General features: G+C 38.9%; 1 protein-coding gene across 2 annotated transcripts in view; it reads right to left on the bottom strand.

Moving 5' to 3' along the window:
• Positions 1 to 14,686, bottom strand: part of tmem132e (transmembrane protein 132E) — a 519,725-nt gene that overhangs the window by 18,733 nt on the left and 486,306 nt on the right. For both annotated transcript variants that reach the window (XM_084730028.1, XM_084730027.1), the window contains exon 7: positions 12,928 to 13,207. In XM_084730028.1, the coding sequence (XP_084586154.1) occupies positions 12,928 to 13,207 (280 nt within the window). The remainder of the gene's footprint in view (positions 1 to 12,927; positions 13,208 to 14,686) is intronic.

Here is a 14,686-nt window from a genome sequence, read left to right as displayed (position 1 = left end):
CCTTCCTCAAAATTTGAGCAATTTAACAATGTCACTTTAATGAAAACATGATCACCAATCCATTGGTCACGCCAAGGTTTTGTAGCACCAAGTATGCCTTGATTCAATTAAATGTGAAGGCCTTTAGGGAGTTCACCTTGTATTTAAGTGCTATAAGTTGAGTCGACATCTACAGACAATGTCTAAGAAGAAACACTTCTGTTCTTATGTTTCTTATGTGAAAATGAAATAAACTCCAGGGTGAGTTTAGCCAACGTGACCTGAGAATATGCAATTAATTACAAATTAGTTTTCACTGAAGCTGAAATTAGTTCAATTGCAGGATATGACTGATGCTGTTACTGCATGTTTTAGTATTCAGGTGAGCTGAATGTGACCTTTTCAAAGCTTTTAATAATCGTACAGACAGACTGGTCAGTGACAGAGGCCTTGTAAAAAGTGTCTATCCATATCACATGTACAATGTGTGCACTTTGCATGAATAATTGTCCAGAAAGCCAAATATGAGAAAATGGTCACAGATGATTTATTGTATTTGCACTGATGCAGTCTTTTGTTTTTATAATGATACTTGGGGAGAGAATCGCTGGCACTTGCAGAGGGGAATTAAGCTTCAGAAAAGCTTTTGACACATTACAAATGAAAACCCAGGAGAGAGATTTTCTCTCTGACTGTTATCAATTTGTGATGTTTGTCATGTATCCCAGGATGCATTCGCTAATGAAGTGCTGCAATTTGTTCTTTTCCCCATTTTCCCTCAAATTGCCTCATTTTCTTTTACCACAGTCAGTGATTTTTCTAAGTTTCCCCACAATGTCTGTGGAAAAATGTTCTGGGATGTGCTGTATCCAGTACATGTGGATGGAGGGAGTGTTATTGATTGTGATAACATCAGTAGCAACTGGATGAAAAGCCTAAAAATCCCACATGCAAGACGTCATGGTTGGGTTGTATTTTGGTCTGTTAGTGGAAAAATCATGTCTCTTCTATTTTTGCATAATCTAGTAAAGCATGTTAGCATACTAACATTAGCTAAACATAAACTTCACCTGAGGCTTATGGGAATGGCATTAGTTTTGCATAAAGTTACTACTACTTGAAAAATAAATCGATCACTTAAGTTATTATAATTCATCCTGAGAGGGACTCAAATATTTGCACCAAATATCACGGCAATCTATCTAATAGTTGAGGAAAAATTTCACTCAAAACCATGCCTCTAGCCAGGTTTTTACAAATGCTGAGGTCATGAGTCCTAATCCTGCTAATAACAATAATCCCTTAGGAAAAAATGTCAGAGCCAACACATAGATGAAAACTGGAATATAATCCAACACAAAGTCACAGGTATGACAGTCTAATTTCATGTTGTTTCATGCACAACTGCAGTATCTTTAAGGCCTTTTCCCTAAATTATCTGTTTGAGAGAGTGAGAGAGAGAGAGCAAGCAGACATCTCTACGGTTGATATCTTCAAAATTCAGCGACTCATGCCAAAACACTCAGATAAATAAATAGCACTAAATGCCAGAGGAAAAATATGTATTTTTGATTTTGGGCTGAACTATCCCTCTAAGATATATGTCAGTTATTCTGCCAAGGACAAATGCTCCATCTTAAAATGCTAACGAAAGTAAGAAAATTTGCCCTGTTATTTGGATCCATTCGATAATTTAATGGGCGCCTCCTCGGCCCACGCTGCACCCTTCCACCGAGTTTCATGAAAATCGAGCAGGTAGTTTTTCCCTGCAGACAGACAAACAAACAAACCAAAGCAAATCATCAGCCTCCTCCTTGGCAGAGTTAATAATTAGAATTTCATGGCAGGGGGTATTTAAAATCCTAATTGGACATGGACAAAGCTTGTGAAAGAGAAAAATATTCTTGAGTTGAGTCTGTCCCTTTTATTCTGAAAATGCTTTCTCCCCTTCAAAAACTGTAACAATGTGGAATGAATATTGATTCATAGCTACACAAAGTAATCAATGATGAATGTGTTCCATGTCTGTCTTCTGCATTTCTGTCTGCCGGCGAGGAGAGGTCAGCTGTACTTGTGTAGCTCCTTCCAGCTCAGCTCCCAGCTGAATTTGTCATCGGCGCTGCAGGCAGGGGAGGCGAAGCGAAGCACGAAAGTAGTTACACTTTACATGTTCTTCAACTGGGAGCCCCTCTATCAGTCACTGTTGTGTGTAGCTGTGCGTAGCGTTGCGTTGGTGGCCTTCGCAGGAAGTCGCCGCGCTATTTCACTGATGCTTAAGGCAAACAGAAGATCAATGATGAGTCCAAGCAGTCGATTGACACTGACCAGCAGAGTTTCTTCACTAAACATGGGCGAGCACTCACTCATGCTAGTGTATATTACCTGCATCACAGTGCATTATATTCTCCCTGCTGCACTCTACCCTTCTCCTCTCAAACCTGCACTCAATAAATCATACTTTGGTGCGCCGTGCAACAGGAGATCAGAGGAAGATTTATTCATGCAAGCTGTAGATTTCATGGCTTTCTGATGCTGTCTATTCCACAGAGGGTTTTAAGGGCCAAAATAAATATATAAAAACAGAAATAATCATAGAATCATAGGCTTAAATAAGTGAATAAATACATAATGATTTAATGCTTATTAACTGTAAATGCTTCAAAAAATGTAAAATTAATTAATTAAATATATAATTTAATACTTACTCATCGCTATAAATGAATAAATCACACATATATAGTTTTATTTATTCACAGAGTGAATTACTGCAGCAAAATAAATAAACAAACAGATAGATAAACGTGTCAAATTCATCAATAGGAGGCAGACTCTGCCCTGCAATTAGTGGCTGCACTTAATTCTACTTTAAGATGGCAACAAATAAACTTTAAGATTTATATATTTACTGTCTCATTTCATTCGTGATTTATCTATTCATGGTGACATTTATGGTGTGTGAATGTACAAGGGCGTTCCAGCAAAAGAGTGCATCACTATTCCTGAATAAATAAAGGTTAAAAACAAAACAAAAAAAATAAAACAATAAGCATCACATTACATTAACTTATATCATTAGATAATCTTTTTTATTATTATTATTATCATTTTATAGCATAACTACTTATTTATGAAGCATTAAATTACATATTTGTGTTTTATTCATTTTTAAGCCTTTGATTACATTTTTTTATGTATTTAAATATTTAGTTTCAGCCTTAAAGGTATAATACGCAACATTTACCTCAAAAACTCCAAACAAACAAAAAGAAAACATGCCTGTACTTTATTTTGCTGTGCTCGGGAGGCTTTATAATCCCAAAACGTTGTTGTTTAACATCCTGGGAATGAGTCTTTCTGGTGCATTTATGAACAGCCCGGACAAATCCTACTAATTCTGCCCTAAAAAAAAACAAAAAACGTCCATACTCCTTCTGCAGTAACACAGCTGAGCAACACAAGTCACCTTCTAGGCAACGAAGCATCATCATACACTTACAGAAAATTACACATATTAGTTTGAAGTGGCACCAATCTAAACAGACGTTGAGACCTTGAGGTAATTAATGCCTTTTCTTTGCACTGAGCAGCCTTTTGACAGTCTACTGACTGAAAGCTCTGCATGATTTCATCACAGGTGATTTCAGGAATCGGCAGAAGGCAATTTAAACCTTCAGGTATAGACAGTACTTTCATTACGCTTTATTACACTAAAAGAAACTCTCGCTGTTTGAAAGTCGAAGTTGCCCTTTTCAAGAATTTATGTAAGAATATGTCTAAATCACAAAGTTGAGCAGAGCTAAAGTATGTCATTCCCACTAATTGAGATACTGTACAGTGGATTCACACTGTATGCTCTAAACGTATTGTGCCTTGATTGGGGAAATCCGATCAAAGAGGATGTGGCATTTATATGAACCCAGCATATTGAAAGCACTTTACATTTTCTGAAATTCAAAAAGCTTTCTCTTGCTGCCACTTGACACTGGCAAAGTGTGACGGTACATAGCAGAATTTTAATATTTCTTTTTAAGAAAAATACACATAGCTTCATTTGGTTAGAAATTCACAGTATGTTTAGACCACGTCTATAAATATGATGTAATCTATTTTAAACAGTAAATTTGATCAGCAGTTCATCTTGAGGGCTGGAGGTTGTCATGTAACTCATTTTTTCTCAAATGGATAAGAAGCTCATGTATGAAACATGAGACAGACAGCATCAGCTGACAACTACTGATGTTACGTTGAGCAACCGATCCGATTCTTTTCAATGGCTCTTTGGTACGAACAAAGGGAACCGAGTTGGACCTGGTAAGAGTCGTTCTTTGTTTCATTTTTCCTACATTTCAGGAACCCAATGCACAAGATGTGTGACGCAGAATCATCTGAAAAGTTCCCCTTGCCCACGTTCGAAAAATATTTGGCAGCTGACTGGATGAACCATCTGTCAGTCACCGTCTATCATGGGCTACCTTCAACCAATCAGATCAACGACCACGATGTAGTGAGAGAGTAGAGCTAGTTGATAAATCAAACGCTTGCCAAAGCCAGGCGGGGGAAGAGTAAGTTCAGAGTGATAAATTCACTGATAAAGACGAGGGATACGACGTCACCTTGTGGGATATTTACAATGCAGATCATGAACTTGGTTTACCTGCAAAATATCTGTGCAATTTCTTTTAAATCATTCTGATTAGAAATTCCAACTTAACCCTTTATACGGAAACTCAAGCTCAAACTTTTTGCCCATGACACACCAGAGGGCAACAACAAAAAAAAAAATCTCAAGCCACACCTGTATTCATATCCATACAAAACGGCCTCTATAACCAAGCTAACTAATGGAGGCATTGAATAGCCAACTAGCCAGTAAAGAGGTAGAGTTCCTGGAGTGTCGGTGGGGGAAAAAAAATTCTGAATCAATCAGTCGTGGTCTTTGATGTGTGCTGCTCTAATAATTCAGATCATCTGGCAGCTGCACAAACAGCAAAAACTGGGGCTCGCTTTGATGGAGGGATCTTAAAGGAATGTTTTAGGCTTAGAAGTTGCCACTGTATTATGAAATGAGTGTGTACAAAATGTATATATAGCAAATTAAAAATTATTTTATAACTTTTTGTTTAGTAGTATATTACAATTAGTATGTAAGCTTTTCACAAAAACCCAAAGCACACCTGGACATGACTCTTGGCACATCCTTTGGGAACCACTGCCTCAAAGTATTAATCAGAATATAACTTTTTTTGACATGAACAAACTGGTTCCATCTGTTAATGTGCCTTAAATATCACAGAAGAAGAAGAACAAGAAGTGGCTCTGGTTTGCCGCCTGCCTGTAAAGAAAGAAGAAATGTTCCCACTGGTTCCCGGTAATTTTATCAAGATGGACCTGCATCGTATCCTGGGAACAATATTAGCATCTTTAAATCTTTTAAGGTTTCCAACAGAAAAGTTGTATCTGGTACTGACCAATTCTTTGCTACTGCCATGTTTCTGTCCCTCCTGGAAACTTATTTGTGACACATTACCTGCTCCCTCATGGGGCAGACATTACACAAATTTAATTAAAGATTATATGGTTATTATTTTCCTTTTGAATGGACTATCAAAGGCTTACATCAACCCTCTGAATCTGAAAATTTGTTCTAGATAGGGCAAGTCTCTTCCAATTGAGATGTTTACATGAGGCAGTTTTATTCTGGTTTTATTCTGGGTTGTTAATCTGGTTATTTGTGGAATATTAGGGTGGATAGTTTATCAACTTGCACCACCTAATGGTGGGCTTAGGAGATGATCTAAATTTATTTGATCTGACCAGAGGCAGGAACGACACGTATCCCCACTGGGAATGAAAAATGAATGAGCGCAGGGGGAATATCAAAAGGAAAAAGGAGGAACCTGATCTAAATCTTACCCTGTAATTATCCTCATGATCATTTTGCAAAACCTAGTCACACCATACCCTAAAAAAAGAACGATGAAGGAACAGAGAACCACAAGCATAACATCATAACTCTCATCACTATGACAACATCAGACAGAGCCTATGTATGACGTCAATAAAGAAAACTCCCAACAAAACACAATCTACTGTTCAGAAGCAGAGCTTTAGCAAATTGGAGCGTGATCCATTTTTTGTGGACTTAAGTGACAGATCAATTTAGTCTCGTTACGCTTTGACTTCTACAAGCTCTAGCCTTCATCTTGTAGAAATGATGGGCATTTTTCATTATAATTTCCATCAGTGTAATTAACATTGACGAGCATCGGGATGTATCCTACTGCCTCTTTATGCTTGTTTGCACAAAACACAAAGTGCTTCTCTTCCAAGAGGATGAACTGATGAAATACACATGTAATACCTCTTGAAACGCAGCAGGGAAAAAAAAAAAAATGACAACATGACCCCCGCTTTCAACTTTTACCGTCCTGTAAACTTTCAGGCAATTACACAGCTTCCCACATTGCAAAGTAAGTGGGTGCAACAGCAGCATAATAAACCTATGCAACCCCACCCGCAAAGCAAGGGTTCCCTCGACAGCCACAGAGCCTTGCAGAACAGTCTGCCTCGTCCCTGATAGTCACTCCAATCACGCTATTACTTTCTTGGGGGACATATTCAACTTTATTAGACAGATAAAAGTATGGAGAGACAGAAGGAGGGGGAATGGCACGTGACGAATCGAATGTCCTAGGTCATAAGACATTGCACTGTGGCATCTTGGGATAGAGACCATGGTGTGGACTTTACATAAAATTATACGCTCATGTATATATGTTCAGCTGCAGGCTACTGAGAGCCACATGCCGTACGTATGTGCAGACAGAGAGACCTTTATTTTGATGTTGAATATATACATATATTTTATGAGGCCACTGCCTGTATGCCTGACCATTTTAATACAGCACATGGAGGAACTGTTCATTTGGTGAAACTGTGAAGAGAATTTCATAGATTATATAACACATATTTGAAGGGTTTAACCATGGTATATAATTCATATAGGCCTATGCTGTGGGTGGACCTTGCTGTGCTACATATTTGCTCAACAAATCTCCAGCTCAGGCTTTTTTATTTGAGTGACCCCATTTCTTCATATTTCCATTTAAGACTCATCTTACCAATATATTCGAAGCAACTACCAGGAGATTTCAAATTTTGTTGATTTTGGACAAAAGCAGTGGTGGAAATAAATTATTATTATAGAAATATTCTTAATTCGTAATTCTTTTTATTCACATATTTCACATATTAAATCCTGTCTATAACCAAAAATGTATTCATATTTATAATATATATCTTTAACTGTGCAATAATGAGTGCACGGTAGAATAACTTTCTGCAATAAATCCACTGTAAAATATATCTGTGCAATTATAATAATTCAGCTGTGCATCATAACACTTATTTATAGACCCATTTTCAGCTTATTGTTAAGTTACACTATTGTTATATTGTAATAAACATCTGTACATATTTCTTATTTGATTTGTCTACTGTATGTTGTTTGTTGTATTGATAAGTTTTACCTATTAATAATGTTTTGTTGAGATATTTGAATTTTCTTCTTTACAAAAGAAAAAAAACTCTTTGCCTAAACCTAAAAAATTTAAGTGAATTTAAGTTAAAGTGAATAATGGCCATTCAATTTTCAGGCATTATTAATTTTGCGATTATCTAAACAAACAGATATCTGCATGTGAAAGCAAATAAACCTTTAAAAGGCTTACTGTCATCAGAGAACAGCTGATGGCCTCAGAGTTCACATCCTGGTCAATGCGTTCTGTCTCTTTTGCTCTGTACATGGACGTAGAACCAAAGCCAGCTGAAACATGATGAGTCAATACTGCTCAGACTACAGACAGACCTCTGGCACTGTCGCGGGTGGAAGACTGCCAGAGTCGCTTCAGGAATTTCCTTTGGGAACAGTGACCTGTTTACACCTAGAAAGCTTTTGTTAGCTGTCCAGATGTCGGCTGTGGTGGTAATAAAAGTCTACCTCTTCGCAGTTGCAACCACAGACACTGCAGTTCTGGAGAGTTTCCTCTGTTCTGTCCCTAACCCAAGTTTATAATCATAACTTTAAGTTAGTTTATTTATTTTTTTCTCTAATCATTAGTAGATCATAAAGAAAACACTCAGACATCAATACAACACCTGAAAATCACCTGGAAAACTTGTGTTGCTTTATGAATGTAGATGTGGACTCTTTGTTTTGCTGTTTTGAAAATTGTAACTCCTCACACTACTCCTTCCTGGAATAAGTAATGATATTACAGTTATAAGCTGCAAGTTACTTAGTCATGCTCTACTGCCCAGCAGTGGATATAACATAGTAACTGACTGTTATTTAAACTCGTGCATGCACAAGTCTAAAATTGTGTCTAAAACTGGAACAGCTGCATCCAGAACTGCGGGGCTCTCTGGATCTGCAGGACGATTTTTTGGGGTTTTGGGTCCCTCGCACAAACGTAACCACGTAGAAAGTTAAATCACATTTACTGTATGTGACCATTTTGGTTGCAGTGTGGAGCACTGGATCAGAGGACTGGCAGTGAAGTCTGTCCAAGTCTGGATTTTCACTTCAAGTAGCAGCCATTGTTCAATAATCCTCTGGATTAAACCCCTCATCTCCCACCACATTTGGTGAATTCTTAGAAAGTCATCATTCTGTCTTGTAATCACAGGACATATACGTACCCTTTACAGAATAATTAAGATCTCTTATTTTTATAGTTTCACCTTTAAACCTCAAATATTTTCTCTTTTGTGCCGTCAATTAAACAGAACAGTCCCATTTTTTGTAGAAATACTTAATTCATGCAATAATCCCCAACCATCCCTCCAAAAAGACAGAAATCAAATGACTGTCTGGAATATTGCACTCAGTGGACAAAAGCTGCTACTTTTCTTTATTCATATTCATGAGCGGGTGGACAATTCGAACCAGTCTCGTAAGACTCAAAGACTGATTCAAATCCTCTGACAGACTGAAATTTTCAGTCAGAAGACCATTGTTGTGCCATATTCTGTTCATTTTCAGAAAATCAGCATAATAATTTCACTGTTCATTGTCAAATAGGCTCTGTGGACTGAGGATCTGCTACTGTAACTTCTTTGTAATCTGAGTTTTGTAAGCCATCAATCATTCATGTTGAAAGGATAGAGATTCCGCAGAGATCTAATTTCTGTTTCAACACGAGACTTTAAGAGTTGTCTCGCACATTTCATTCATTTATTCTCACCTTCAGAGACTGAGCTGCAGGTGTGGGAGCTGAAGTTTCAGTCTGATCTCAGTGATCAGTGATCATTTGTTTTAAACATAATGAAGTGATGCGCTGCTGGAAACTTTGATTTATGATCATGTAAATAAGGAATGACATAAAGGAGCGGGACTTAGGAAGGGTCAATTAGTCAAATTTCAACTAGTTAAATACTTTGCAAATAATTCTGACTAAATATTCTGATCGGACACAAACACACACAGAAAAACTCTCTGTTTTGGTGCTTTTGTGCCACAGTATTTCTCTTAACCAAGCAGCTATAGACAGTTTTGCTCACTATCATATGGAAACTGCTTTGGAGTGATCAAGACACGGGCCAACGGGAGACTGGAAATAACATGGAGACTGTCTGTCCAACAGCAGCACCATCAACGGAGAAATGCATGGTGAGGTACTTTCCAACAGAGTCCTAAACTCCAACCAAACATTTGAAATATAATCCTGATTTTCTGCATTTTTTTGCGAGGGTCACGAAAAGCATTCTGGGGGCAAAGTAGCAAATGTTAGCATGCTAAAACACAAAACTAAGATGGTGACCATAGTAGACAACTGCTTGGCTTCAGCATGTTAGCGTGCTGACATTAGCATTAAGCTTACAGTGTCCACACAGAGCATGGCTACAGACTCTTGATCTCAATGACCTTTAGTATTAACAGCTACCTGACAAGATGAACATCATGCAGTGATGGGAACCCGCGGGTCACCCCATGGCTATATATTTTTTTATTTCCACTGTAATCCACTTAGATTAGTTTTGAGTGATCTAACATCTCTAGAGCAGCTCAAGCATGTTGTTCTACAGCAATCCATAATAAAGTTGTTTGATGGATGAGATCATTTCTGAACACCTTATTTATTTATTAACAATTGCTATGAGTCAGTGTGGCAAGTTACTTCTGGTGGTAAATTGATGTATAATTATTCATACCCTTCAACAGATTACAAATGATCCATTGCTCATTTAAAATGATGGATTGGTGACTTATATCTTTCCTCCCTATTTCGCCATCATCAGCCGCATCCATCAGGCAACTATTCTTTTTCCTGACAGGCTGAAACTGTGATCTTTCATGGTGATCAAAACTCTCACCAACCGTTACTTCTCTCTGTCCCCATAAATGACCAGTGAAGCATCCGTAAATCACTGCCCAGGAGTCATAACTTGTGCTGCTTCCTTTATAAGGACTTCCGAAGCCGTCTCAGCTGATGCATTTATATGTGTTTTACGTCAGGGAGTTCCTGAGAGAAGTGGACATCAGCAGCAGTATATACTTAGAGAGAGAGCATGAGGTTTTTTTGTTTTACAAAAGACACAGACAGAAGGTGGAAAAATTAACACATTCATTGTTTAGGCCATCATTACAAATGATAATTATGACATTGTACTCCCCAAGTTTATTTCAGGGAAAATGGCAGGAAGAAACACTTCCATCAAACAATCAGGCACGTTTTAAACAAACTACCAGGTTTTCTTCTAAAAGAAAACAAGGATGAACAGTAAAATTACTATCCAAACTGTCCGTTTCACCAGCTTCAATCACAGTTTATCGACCGCCTTCTGAGTTCAACTTTGATCTACCGTTGTTTCCTTAGATTTCCTGCGTAATGGAGGATTATTACAGACATTTCAGGTGCAGTCACTTTAGATAATCTGGCTAAACTGTTTGCTTGTTTACAACCTGTCTGATTGTCTGAGTCCTTGTTTTTCTCACCCCGTCTGACTTTGTTGCAGTGTCACCATGTTCTACAAATCAGGGATCTATTTTGGCGAGTACAAAGTTATCACAAACAAAAGAAATGATGACCAAAAGAATGAAAATGAAACTCAAATTGAAATAAACTTGCATTATCCTTTAATCAAGGCATCAAAAAATCTTTAACCAATGTCTTTGTAGGCCAACTTTGACATTAGTGTCACTCTGGTTCCGTCCACAAAGCACCAATGAGATTTTTCCATTGGTGAAAGTGTAAATGCAATCACCAGGTGTGAAAAGCTAATGCTAGGCAATAAACAAACTACACCATGTTTGCATGACATCATGTTACCACCACTAAGTTCTCATATAGCCAGACCTCTGTCCACAGAGCTCAGCGCCGGAAGGAAGATCTGGCTCCACACCTGCACATTCTGCTACAGGAGAAAATCACCCTGCCTTGTTTGCATTTTTTTTTTAAACCAATCACAAACGTCTTGGGGCGGAGCTAAGCCCAGAATGCAGCGATGGTGCTGCTGTGAAATAGTGTTTAGAGGGAACTTGTTTTAGTGGAACACTGACAGTTGAGCTCTGTCATTAAAATGGCTGAATCACTCCAGAAGAAAAGGTAACAGCTGTTACCTTGTTTGTATCATTAGCATCCTGCTAATTTTCAGCTTGTGGGATGCAGCTCGGAGGTTGTTGTTGTTTCTTGGGAACTTACAGACAGATAGTGGATGTTGCGATGCAGACTGAAACCAAGTATCAATCTTAGAGATAGAGTCAATTGTCTGTGACATAAAGCAAAAGCTCATGATTTGTGCGCTCACACTGTATTGTCTGATTGTCAAGCCATAACCTGTGTGCTCACACTGTACAAGCAAATGGAAAATAATACAAGCCATCAGCCCTGCAGCTTCAGCTTCTGACGTTTGTCAATAAAAATTTGTTCGAAAGCTCAGAGGCAGGTGCAAATTTGTCTGCTGGTGTATATGGACCGGTGTATATGGACCATATGGACTTACAGGTGGCGGGGAAGATGTGGACAGTATAATTTTTCCATTTCGCTGAAAAAATTGGAGGTAAGCTTGTGATGTTGTCCACATTTTCTGTTCACTCGATTTGTCATGTCATTGTGGCAATTGCAGATGCACCGTTTGCAGCAAAAGTGAGAAGGAGGAGAGGGATGTACCTGCCAAAATACTTAATTAATCATCTGCCTATGTTTAAACAAATCAAGAGCAGTGGGTAAATTTGGTGCCTTTTTGAGCAATGTCCTGCCTCTATTTAAATGATCTAGTTTGTGATGAGTAAAGAAAATCTGAATCAGAAAAAAGGTACTGATGCTGGGAAATTGACCTGTAGCTTTGCTTCAGCTGTGCAAAAGCCTGGCAATGGCTGGCTTAAATGTCTGAATCATGTCAGAAATTGATCCAGTTCGCCCAATGGCCATTCAGGAGAAGTTGAATGGTTCTTGTTCCCCCCTGTACACTGCACAGAAAACAACATCCAACACAAAAATCTGGTCAGAAATGGGCTCAAATCTAGTATTTGACATTTAATGTCCCTGACAACCTCTCTACTCCCATTTAGCAACTTGTTTGCAACCCACTTGCAAGCATGAAAATCTCTCAAGCTTGTGTGAACCACTGACCTTATTTCAGGCATCTAAACAAAAACCCATTCAAAAAAACCATTGACTTCGAGATGAGGTGCAAATATGCTCACTCATTTCTGGGTTTTAGAATTCATTCCTGCAGCAGTCTATAGCTGCTGTAAACTCAGAAAGAGTAATGAGCTCTGAGTTTTAAATCTTTCGTCCTCATCTTTTTAACTCAATCTTCAGTTTGTGCGTGGAGGGCACATTCAATTCTCACTCAGACGCATCATTTGTCATCACAAGACACTTAATTTTTCACTGCTGATTCATGTGAATTCTCAGCTTTGAGGCGTAAAGTCGGACAGTTTACCTTCAGCACGGTGGATCCCAGCTCCAGACCCACCAAGACCGTCCTGTCAACCAGCTCAGCTATCCTGGGGTCGGCCACCTTCAGGGAGTCCTGGACCAGGTCTGTGACGTCCACCTGCCAGTCGGGCCCCAGCATGGTGATGACCTGGTCGGTGCCCTCTGTGGAGGTGGTGTGGAACTGGGTCAGCACCTTGACCAGCGCCCGCTGGTACTGCAGGGTGCAGCCTCGACTCACCCGGCGCTCGTCGTCTTCATCGTCTGTGTCACTGTCTCTGGTGCTCCTTGGATGGACAGAAAAGGGGAAAAATAATTAAAACACTTATCTACATACATACTGTGAAGGATGCAACAAGTAGCAGTGTTTTCCAGGAATGAGTTAATGAGTGAGCCAGAGTGTCTGTTTGACAAGAAAGATAAAATTTCTTGATGAAAGTCAATCCCATGACTACAAAGATACACAAAATGACATAAGACACCTAAAGCTGCCACAATGAGATAAAAAACTACTACAAAGAGACACAAAATAATTACAGAGACACAAAAGTACCACAAAGACACATAAAACTATCACAAAGAGATTAAATTTAGGACTACAAGGAGATACAAAACTACCACAAAGAGAGAAAAAATGACCACAGAGACACAAAGGTACCACAAAGAAGCATAAAACTACCACATAGGGATTAAAAAATAACTAGGAGGAGGCACAAAGCTATCATAAAGAGACTTAAAATTACCACAAATAGTTAAATAAATGACTAGGAGGAGACATAAAGCTACCACAAAGAGATAAAAAAAAATGACTATGGGGAGATATACAATAACCACAAAGGGACACCAAACTACCACAAAGACACAAAACAACTACAGAGACACAAAAGTAACACAAGAGACATAAATTTAGCTAGACTACAGAAAAAAGTAGGTTCCATAAAGACACAAAAAACAGCCACAAAGCGATAAAAAATGACTACGAGGAGACACAAAACTACCATAAAGAGGCCTGCTGTTTCATAATCCCTCCATGGTGCGATCCTAAACTACCCATGAACACTGTAGGTGCCAATTTTAGGCAGCTGTGGAGTTCCCTACAAAAAGGCAACTGACATGAAAAACACAAGAAGCTAAACCCAATAACATTATTTGGCCAACATGTCAGGAACCCCTCATAAAAACAAACATTTAAACACCTGAAACCGTCACCAATTATGACTTGCCAATTCTTAATGCCGAGCAGCTGCGGCTAAATTATGCTCAGCGCTGTGGCACGATGCTACGTCTCAGTTTGCGCCTTCTGTTCTTAAGGGTCTTCTTCTCATTTTATAATTTGACATCATAACACATTGATGAAAAACTCGGCAGCGCTCCACACAAGTCCGTAACATTGTCTGTTGTGATGTAGCAGCGATGAGGAAAGAGTCCTCCAAGTCAGCAGGGAAGGAATGATAGGCACCAAAAAGCAGAGTTTTGGGCCGATGCCCTTCTTATTTCACGGGAGCCCTGGGCAGCGGGGTTAAACATGCCAGGTGCATCCCCCACCGAGTGCAATCTGCTCTACAACAAGATGTATGACTTCCCCAACTTCCCTCAGCAGGCTTGACAATCTGCCAGTTCCTACTTAAAAAGCACTCCTCTGCTTAATCTTTGCTTTGAATTAACTAACTGAACGACTTGAGATTCAGGAGAGGCAGCGGGGCTGTCAGCCACCGACGAAGTATATACCCTACACACTGATTCAGTGAACAGGTCCGATTATTAGA

Source organism: Lutjanus erythropterus, chromosome 11 (genome assembly GCF_056507025.1).
Source record: "Lutjanus erythropterus isolate fLutEry1 chromosome 11, fLutEry1.hap2, whole genome shotgun sequence".
In the NCBI taxonomy this organism is placed as follows: Eukaryota; Metazoa; Chordata; class Actinopteri; order Lutjaniformes; family Lutjanidae; genus Lutjanus; species Lutjanus erythropterus.
This window is presented reverse-complemented; position numbering and strand designations above follow the sequence as displayed.